Raw genomic sequence first — 10,000 nt, 5'->3', positions numbered from 1 at the left:
AGCTCGGGCCGGCCTTGTGTGTTCGGGGAGACCAGCTGTACACCACACACCCACTTTAGCAGGTGGTATTCGGTATGAAACGCACAGACTCCTGGGACTGGCTCTGAAACATCTCATATCAAAGCCAGTTTCCAAATACTCAGACTGGCGAGTTGGGTGAGAGTGTAACTGCAGGCCTGGGAGACACCAGAGGCTTCAGAACCAGACCTGCTCAGACCTTCTAAACGCACACCTGGACTGAACCTCTGTCTCCAAGCGTCCCTTAACGTCGGGCGTATCCAGGAGAGCGACGCTGGCTGAGATCCAGCTCACCGGCGTCAGAAAACACAAAGCCAATCAGAACAGCAGAAATCTCCCCCACCAGCAGGGGGCGGAGAACCCGAGGCGGCCAAAACGACCACTGGCCCCACGTTAGGAGACATGTTGACCCCTCTCTGACCTACGTGGTTAGGGTGAACCGAGTGGGAACGGGGGGGGGGGGGGGTTTATGTCGTTGTGGCATCCCACGCGTGACCCCGCCTCCCCACCCCTCAGGCATTCATGATGGAGCTGACGGCACACCAGAGCAACGTGGGTAACGTTCTGCAGGCGGGAAACCAGCTGATCTCCCAGGGCAACCTGAGTGAGGAGGAAGAGGAGGAGATCCGCGTTCAGATGGGCCTGCTGAACTCGCGGTGGGAGAACCTGCGTGTCGACAGCATGGACCGCCAGGCCAGGTGTGCTCACGCATGCATGCACGCGCGCGCGCTCGCTCGCTCGCTCGCACGCACGCAAGCACGGTCTCACTCCTTTTACTGTCCTGTGCCTTTTTAAGACTCCATGAAGTTCTCATGGACCTCCAGCAACAGCAACTCCAGCAGCTCTCCGATTGGCTAATGGAAACCGAGGGGCGGATCCGAAAAATGGAGACTGAGCCTATTGCGGAAGACCTGGAAGGTTACCTGGACCAAATAGAGCAGCACAAGGTGAGGAAGCTCTCCGATTGGTCATTCGTATGGCTGAAGGCGGAGTGGGATATTTTGTCAATTGATTGAGTGGGTCGAGCTCACTCGACACTACGGGAAGCTTGATTGTTGTTTTTCCTCAAGTTTCTATAGCAACACAGTAGTTTAGATGTAGACACAGAGCATCTGTATTGGAAAATGTCTCTTGCGTTTAACAGAATTTCATTGGTTTGTATCAAAGAGCTACTCAGAATGGCTTAAGTGCTGAGCTTGTATCTTCTTTTTTCTCACACACACACACACACACACATGCCAGTGAGACGCTGCCAGCTTGCTAATGCCTCACACCTGCAGGGTTCGGGTACAGCTCCGGGCTTGTGACGCATTGCGTCTTCACACTTGGGCTCCAGCGAGTCCTCTCTGCGACTGTAACGTGTAATGAACATGCATCCCGTTACGCCCCATAGTGTGTGTGTGTGTGTGTGAGGCCTCGTGTTTTGATGTTTAGTGCGAGGTTCCTGATTCCTGTGGGATAATCTATAATCAGCCTTTCACGCTGTAGAGTGAGTGTGCGCGCGTGCTTTCGTTAATATTAGCTTGTTTCACGTTTTATCCTGGTTGACGCAGCAGAATCCCCTTTCTTTAAAATAACAGCACTAGTTTGATTGACTGTCTTAATGAAAGACGCAGCAAGAGAAAGGAGGGGAGGGGAGATGAGGGGAGGAGAGCTAATGAAGGAAGGGATAGATTATTAAATATCTCAGACGAGCACTTCACCGTCAGTATGGTTTTTAGTAAGCCGGGGATAAGGACACACACACACACACACACACCATAAGAGCATTATCAGAGACTGTAGGACAGACCCAATTAATTTTCACTATTTAGCACCGTGTACTTATCCAGAGCACACGGGAGGTTGCTGGATCGGGCCCCGCCTCGGCTGGGTTACAGATTCCGGGCCCCTGAGCGAGGCTCCGGTCTAGGTTTGGCTGGCCTGGCAATATCCTAGCTCACACCCGGCGTGGCGGTCCGCAGCGGTGTTCTGTACCTCTGTTCTGCTGTGTGTTGGTAATGGAACCTCTGACCTCTGGCCCAGGTGCTGCAGAACGACCTGGAGGCGGAGCAGGTGAAAGTGAACTCTCTGACCCACATGGTGGTGGTAGTGGATGAGAACAGCAGCGACAGCACCACCGCTGCTCTGGAGGACCAACTGCAGGTAGGCCCGGAGAGCCGCACGCCCCAGGGTCCCCGTGCCCCCTGATTTCCAGCGACCGTTTGTTTGTTTCAACTGGATTTGACTAGGGTTGTGTTTTTGTTTTTTTTTTTAAACACAGAAATAAGTTCAAGCCCAGACTCACTGTGGGTTAATGGGGGTTAATGGCTTCGAGTCACCTGCGGACACGAGCACTTCCTGTTAGTAGTTAAACAACGCCGGCCCATGGCCTTAAAGAGTTTGTGTGTGTGTGTGTGTGTGTGTGTGTGTGTGTGTGTGTGTGTGTGTGTGTGTGTGTGTGTGTGTGTGTGCACGCATTCCTATACTCAGTGGACACTGTAGGAGGCTCTCAGATGTTTTACATCTGCTGTAAAATGTGTTATATAAATGCGTTTGACTTGACTCCTCCTCTCCTCCCCTCCAGTCTCTGGGTGAGCGTTGGGCGGCGGTGTGTCGCTGGACAGAGGAGCGCTGGAGCAAGCTGGAGGAGATCCTCCAGGTGTGGCAGCAGCTCCTGGAAGACCAGGTCGGAACTCATCACACTCGCGCCCCCGTTACACGCCCCGCGAACACACGCACACTCACTATCCTCTGAGCTTGCCCTACGCTTGGTCTCCTCGGTCGGTGTATGTTTAGCTGGTGCGTTGTGTTGCCCGTCATGATTCGTGTGTGTGTGTGTGTGTGTGTGCGTGCGTGCATCCAGAGCCTGTTTGGCGCTTGGCTGGCGGAGAAGGAGCAGGCTCTGAGGGAGGTGCAGGAGTGCAGCTTCACGGAGCCCGGCGAGATCAACAGTCACGTCCGCAGATTAGCGGTGAGATGACGTCACGGCTGGCTAGCCGCTTTAGCACAGGCTGCCAGAGGCCTCGCAGAGAAATCCCGGATTAGCCGCAGCTCATCTTAGACTAGCCTTCCTCCTTTAACTTCAGATTGCCACCCGAGAGTGGCTCATTTTCCCCCCAAACTCAACCCGGCTTAGTCCTGAGCAATCGGTTCGCGCTGACCTTTTGACCTGTGACCTGGGCAGAGTCTGAAGGAGGACATGGCGCAGAAGCGGCGGGTTCTGGGTGCCCTGTCGGAGGCGGGGAACGACGTGGGCCTCCTGCTGAAGAGCGCAACCGCCAGCCGCCGTATCCACAGAGACACAGAGGAGCTGACCCAGCGCTGGGACAACCTGGTGCAGAACCTGGAGGACTGCTCCAATCAGGCAACGGCACACGCCACACGCGTGCACACACGCACACTGGACATGGACCACATGCCCACCGAACACACATACATGTACACACGTATGCACACTACACAAACTTCTTTAGACTTTTCTTTTGAAAAAGATGCCTCCGTCTTTTCGCCAAGGTTGCTCTCGCGGTGACTGTTGCTGGGAAGCCACAGGTGCAGGAGAGGGTCGTCATGGAGACAGTCACCGCAGTGAAGGAGCGGTCTGAGCACACAGTTACCGGCAGAGACCAAGAGATTCCTCTACCAGCCCCTCCAAAGAGACGTCACCTGGACGTGGAGACGGAACTCCGGAAACTGTAAGATCACACACACAGCCCCCATTAAGTGATATAAGTTTTGGTGCTGGTGTGACCTGAGTGTTTAACAGCTCTCTCTGTGTGTGTGTGTGTGTGTGTGTGTGTGTGTGTGTGTGTAGTGTGGACACTGAGATTCCTGAACTTTTGTCCTGGTTGGCCGCGCGGAAAACAGAAGCCGAGACCACCTCAGAAGACCTGACCCACCTGAAGCGAAAACTACAGGTAAGGAAAAAACTCCCAACTCCCCCTAAGTAGTAAGCCGGAGACAGATGCTGATTGGCACGTTTCTCGTCCAATCCGTCCAGGCCCTGGAGGGAGAGCTGGGAACCAAAGAGCAGCAGGTGACGGAGGTGACCGGTCGAGCTGAAAAGCTAACAGAGCAGCTAGTCCAAGGTAACGGTGCTGAGAAGAGCCGCGCACCAGACGGGCTCTAATGTCTCTTCCTCACTTCATAGCCGCCAGCTGACCTCAAGCGAACTTTAAATGAACAGGAAGTGTTCTAACGGGCCCCACCCTCAATTTTCCTCTCCAACCTGTCCCGCTCCGCTCCCGGGCAGACGGCGTCCCGCCGGGGGAGGTCCTGGCGCGGCTGGGCTCCCTCCGCTCCGAGTGGACAGGCTGTGGGCAGGCGGTCGGGCGCCTGAGGGGGCGTGTCCTGGCCCTGGAGCGTGGTGCCGCCCTCTCGGCCGAGCTGCAGGCGGTGGAGGAGGCCGTGGGCGAGGTGGAGTCGTGGCTGAGGCGCCCGCCCACCGACCGGCCCACCACGCACGCGCTCCGACGCGACTGCCAGGTCAGTGCGCCGGCTCACTCAAAAGTAACTCGGACTATCTATACTTGACCTTTGCACTCAGACAGGATAAACGTGGCATATCTACGTAAACATCTAGGTGAGGATGAACACAGCCCAGATTAGGCTCAGAAAGCAGTTAGACAGGTTCCACAGTTACCGGCAGGAGTGTGTGTCGCCCTCTGCAGCTGCAGAAACCTGACCACAAACGCCCGCAAGCCTTTGGTGTTCATAGGAAGTCCTGTTTGGCACTTGTTATGGATACATGAGTCATCTGGGATCAATCTTTCATGAACATGACAACAAAGCGGTGGGTTTTGTTATTTTGGTTTTGTGTGTGCGTGCGTGCGCCAGGCTCAACAGGCAGCCCTGTTCTCTCTGTGCCCACGGCTGGAGGAGCTGTCTGCTCAGGCGTCATCTCTGAGCGTGGAGACCAGCGCCCCCTGCAGGACACGCGTGGCTGCGCTGGCTGGTCGCCATGCCTCCGCTGCCCAGCGGCTGAAGGGCGTAGAACAGGAGACAGACACGGGTAAACCCAGAACACACACCGACACAGGGAAGAGATCGGTTACCTGTTGCGTAATTCAGGAGTGAGCGCGCGCGAGGTTAAACACGCGTGTTCTGAGCAGTTGCGTTCACTTTCAATTCACTATACGCAGATTGGATGTATATGTGGGTTATAAAGGTGGACGTGCACGTGTGTGGTTAGGCACGTGCACAGTTCTAAACGTATGTGTGCACTTGTAAACGTGGATGTGCACGTGTGCGCGTTTGTATACCGGGTTTATAAACGGGTTTACACACATGCCTGAATAATGTGACAGGAAAATGATTGGTGCAGCAGTCCTGGGGTGGACTGAGTGTAAGACAAGACACAGTGACCCTGCTGGCACCAAAGACTGTGTGTGTGTGTGTGAGTGTGTGTGAGTGTGAGTGTGAGTGTGAGTGTGTGTGTGTGTGTGTGTGTGTGTGTGTGTGTGTGTGTGTGTGTGTGTGAGAGAGAAACAAATCCAATTTATGTAAGTGAGAACCTATTCAGTTTGACATTCCCAAATGACCTGTGCTCTCAAAAATCCAACATTTAGGTTTTTTTTAACCTTCACACTGTATTTCTTTAATTTACCCCCCCTTCTCCATCAGCTCTGAGGAAGCTCCAGCAGGATGAGGAGTGCGCTGGGGTTCGGGCTGAGCTCCAGGCCCGACTCTCCACCCTCATGGCGGGCGTGTCCGACCTCCCCTCGGCCGAGGAGGCGGTGGGCGGAGCTCAGGTCAGTGCGTGCGGTCGCCCGGCGCCGCGGCTCCATCTCCACCGAAGTCTGCTGACGGGATTGTGCGAGAGTCATTCATAATTAATAGTGGCTTTGTTTCCTTGTTCCGCTGAGTGCTCTCCCGTCGCCTCGGTAATGGAACGACGGCAGGAAAAGGGGAAGAGAAGCGAAAGTTAGTAAAATAAGGAAGTAAAGGAGAGGAAGCGAGTCTTTTTCAGCCTCTCTCTCTCTCTCTCTCTGAGTGTGCAGAAAGAGCACCCGCGTTTTAACTGAGCTCTCTGCACGCTCTGGTGCCGTGTGGACTAGCGCGTGACTCCACTAAAGCACGACTGAGCTGCACAGTGCACGCTTGCACGGTGGGCTGACCGGCGTGTCGGCGGTCCGCTGTGCCCGACTGCAGGCCCTGTTCTGCACGGCCTGGTCTGGGAATTCCACACTCGGCTCTAATTTTGGAGCTCCACACAGATTCCGGCCACAAAGTGCTCTTGTGAAAAGTGCACCAAGTAACCATGCCGTCCGAGGAATCTGGCCTGGGCCCTGGAATAAAGCGAAAACCACGCTGGATGTTTGGGGCAGTGGTAGCTCAGTGGTTAAGGTACTTGACTTGTAATCAGAAGGTTGCTGGTTCACTGCCAGATTTCCACTGTTGGGCCCTGAGCAAGGCCCTTAACCCTCAATTGCTCAAGTTGTATTCAGTCATAATGAAGTCGCTTTGGATAAAAGCCATAAATGTAAACTTAAATGTGTTTTGAGGAATTCCTGTGCTGCCATCTGCTGGTTTGTACATTTTACTGCACTTTGGAAGTTGTGTGTAACACGTGTCCGTGATAAATCATTTTGCATGTTTGAAAACTGTGGAGGGTGAGGTGTTTTTTAGTTTTGGCCAGTTTAGGTTTAGGTTCTGCCCAATGTCGAAAGGAAGCAGTTTTGCCCATGTGCTGATGGGTAATGTGGTTCTTTGGCTCTGCAGGCCCTGTGCGCGGAGATGGCACGACAGCGGCAGGCCGTGTCGGACCCTGCCCAACTGCAGCTCTGGGACCAGCTCTTCACCACAGCCACAGACCAGCTTGGCATGCTGCAGTGCATTGTGGGTAGCCTGAAGGACACACAGGTAAGCCTTCCCCTTTTACGTTGGTAACCGCAAAAATGCGGGCCTGGCTGGGTAGACGGGGTCGTTGCTATGGAGTGCTGCCCTTCGTCCGGCCGCTCGGGCCGGGTCGCAGAGATGCTCCAGGAGGTGGGGGGGGGGGGGCGTAGTCAAAGACGTAAAATGTTTATGCGGTGATCGTGCGTGGCGGCGTACAGGTCCGGGCTGAGGAGGTGACTCGCTGGCTGGATGCCGTGGATGAGCTGCTGTCGCGAGACTCCAGGGCCCTCGAAGACGCTGGCAAGCTACAAGAGGAGCTTAACCAGTACAAGGTGGGAGTTCGAATCCTTCAAAAAGGCCCAGTAAACGTTTATTCGAGAGCTTACAGGGCACCAGAGCGAGTGCGATACGACCGTGAGGTTTTTTCTGCCCCCCCCCCCCCTGCATTCAGGAGTGTGTAAGTGGGATGGAGGCTGTGGAGTCCTCTCTCAAGCAGATGGGGGAAAGCGTGTGCGCGGTTCAGCAGAGTGCAGTGCCAGGCCTGGCCACCTGGGGGCAGCAGGAGCAGGAAGAGAAGCAGAAACGTTGGGACGCGCTCAGCAAACAGGTGAGGATACGGCGGCCCGGGACGGCAGGGCCTTCATCCCGGCCCGCGCAGGCGTGGGGGAAGGGCGCTGTGCCGGGCGCGAAGGTGGAAGGCGCGATTTCAAGTGCGCTCCCGTTTGTGTGTGTGTGTGCGCAGCTGCTACAGCGGTGTGAGCAGCTGACCGAGAGCCAGGAGAGGATGCTGAACCTGAGGAAGGACCTGGCCGAGATGTGCGAGTGGATGACGCAGGTGGACGAGGAGTTCCTCATGAGGGACTTCGAGTACAAGAGCCCCGAGGAGCTGGACGAGGCCCTGCAGGAGATGAAGGTACCCGGGGGCCGAGCCGCGGGACGGAGCTCAGGGGGCCGGTAGAAGGTTCGGCCTGGGGGGGCTGCCGACGCGTGATGACGTGCGCTAATAAACGTGCAGCGTATCCCCCAAGAATGACCTGGAAAGGCCTTCTGAACCGCAGAGTAACAAGAACCGTGGTACAAGTTACAGGAAGCTATTGCATAAATTATTGCTACATCCTCATTGCTTTGAATCTGGTGTGTGTGTGTGTGTGTGTGTGTGTGTGTGTGTGTGTGTGTGTTAGAGGGCTAAAGAGGACGTGCTACAGAAGGAGGTGCGGGTGAAAATTCTGAAGGACAATATTAATGTGTTGTTGAGCAAAGCGCCCCCTGGTGGTCAGGATCTGAGTGGTGAGCTGACGAGAGTGCTAAAGAACTACCACAAACTCTGTGATCGCTTCAAGAGCAAGTGCCACACACTGGAGGTACTGTGCGCGTGCACACACACACACACACACACACAGGTATGGTTTTGTTCATATTGTGGTCAGACTGTAAGTAATTGTAGCTGAACAGTCGCTCCACGCTTTGGGAGGTGTGGTCACGCTGTAGTCCCCGTAGTTTAACTCCTGTGGCTCCGCACCGTAGGAGGTGTGGTCATGCTGGATGGAGCTCCTGCAGTATCTGGACGTGGAGTCCGGCTGGCTCAACAGCGTGGAGGAGAACCTGCTGGCCACCGAGGTGCTGCCGCAAAGCGCCGACGCTACCAGCCAAGCCCTGGAGGTACGCCGTCCTTAGGGCTGTTCCCTGACACACTACAAGGGGCAGGATTTGGGGATTCCCTTTGATTTGAAAACCAATGGAAAATGGCTTTTTTTTCCTGAGTCGTTAATACACATGTCGAGCCATGACAGTCTTTTTTTTAAAAAAGATTTCTGGTGAGCTGGTGCATGGATACCATTTCAAGTCAAATGTCCCCACTGGTCTGCTCGTCTCCTTCTCTGTGGTACCCCTGCTGACCTCTCAGTCTCTGGAGTCCATCCTGCGTCACCCTGGCGATAACAGGACGCAGATCCGGGAGCTGGGCCAGACTCTCATTGACGGGGGCGTCCTGGACGAGCTGATCAGTGAGAAGCTGGAGAACTTCAACTCTCGCTACCAAGAGCTCAGCCAGCAGGTGGTGTGGGGGTGTGTGTGTGGGGGTGTGTGTGCGTGCCTGCGTGCGTGTGCGTTTGCTTACATGCACGCGTGTGTGTGTGTGTGTGTGTGTGTGTGTGCAGGCGCTAGCGCGTCAGTTGTCTCTGGAGCAGCAGTTGTCCTCCCAGCGTGAGGCAGAGAAGACGGTCCTCACACTGCAGGACTCTCTCAGTCAGCTGGACCACACCCTCACCGCCTACCTGACAGACCATGTCGACGCCTTCCAGCTCCCGCAGGAGGCACAGGTACACACACACACACACACACACACACACACACACACACTCACACACACGCGCACACACACACACACTCTCTCTCTCTCACTCACACACACACACACACACACACACTCTCACACACACTCTCTCTCTCTCACTCACACACACACACACACACACACACACACACACACACTCTCACACACGCGCGCACACACACACACACTCACACACACACACACACACACTCTCACACACACACTCTCACACACACACACACACACACACACACACTCTCACACACACGTGCACACACACACACACACGTGCACACACACACTCACACACACGTGCACACACACACACACACGTGCACACACACACACTCTCTCTCTCTCTCTCACACACACACACGCGCACACACACACACACTCACACACACACTCTCACACACACGCGCACACACACACACACTCTCACACACACACTCTCACACACACACACACACACACACACACACACTCTCACACACACGTGCGCACACACACACACGTGCACACACACACTCACACACACGTGCACACACACACACACACAGGCACACACACACTCTCTCTCTCTCTCTCACACACACACACACACACACACACACACTCTCACACACACACACACACACACACACACACTCTCACACACACACACACACACACACACACACACACACACTCTCTCACACACACACACACACATTCTCGCACACACACACTCTTGCACACACACACACACACATTCTCGCACACACACACTCTTGCACACACACACTCTCGCACACACACACTCTCACACACACTATCACACACTCGCACACTCTC

The 10,000-nt window shown here is 55.0% G+C and overlaps 1 protein-coding gene across 8 annotated transcripts in view; it reads left to right on the top strand.

Annotated features, from left to right (window-relative positions):
• LOC113570381 (utrophin-like) overlaps positions 1–10,000 on the top strand; it is a 112,622-nt gene that overhangs the window by 20,047 nt on the left and 82,575 nt on the right. For all 8 annotated transcript variants that reach the window (XM_035521347.1, XM_035521344.1, XM_035521345.1 and 5 more), the window contains 20 exons: positions 535–716; positions 815–965; positions 2,044–2,163; positions 2,585–2,686; positions 2,864–2,971; positions 3,185–3,364; positions 3,514–3,692; positions 3,812–3,914; positions 3,998–4,085; positions 4,250–4,482; positions 4,834–5,008; positions 5,620–5,747; positions 6,718–6,858; positions 7,053–7,166; positions 7,286–7,441; positions 7,577–7,747; positions 8,016–8,195; positions 8,359–8,493; positions 8,738–8,887; positions 8,991–9,152. In XM_035521347.1, coding sequence (XP_035377240.1) covers positions 535–716; positions 815–965; positions 2,044–2,163; positions 2,585–2,686; positions 2,864–2,971; positions 3,185–3,364; positions 3,514–3,692; positions 3,812–3,914; positions 3,998–4,085; positions 4,250–4,482; positions 4,834–5,008; positions 5,620–5,747; positions 6,718–6,858; positions 7,053–7,166; positions 7,286–7,441; positions 7,577–7,747; positions 8,016–8,195; positions 8,359–8,493; positions 8,738–8,887; positions 8,991–9,152 — 2,958 coding nt within the window. The remainder of the gene's footprint in view (positions 1–534; positions 717–814; positions 966–2,043; positions 2,164–2,584; positions 2,687–2,863; positions 2,972–3,184; positions 3,365–3,513; positions 3,693–3,811; positions 3,915–3,997; positions 4,086–4,249; positions 4,483–4,833; positions 5,009–5,619; positions 5,748–6,717; positions 6,859–7,052; positions 7,167–7,285; positions 7,442–7,576; positions 7,748–8,015; positions 8,196–8,358; positions 8,494–8,737; positions 8,888–8,990; positions 9,153–10,000) is intronic.

The sequence above is a fragment of the Electrophorus electricus genome, chromosome 22 (genome assembly GCF_013358815.1).
Source record: "Electrophorus electricus isolate fEleEle1 chromosome 22, fEleEle1.pri, whole genome shotgun sequence".
Classification (NCBI taxonomy): domain Eukaryota; kingdom Metazoa; phylum Chordata; class Actinopteri; order Gymnotiformes; family Gymnotidae; genus Electrophorus; species Electrophorus electricus.
This window is presented reverse-complemented; position numbering and strand designations above follow the sequence as displayed.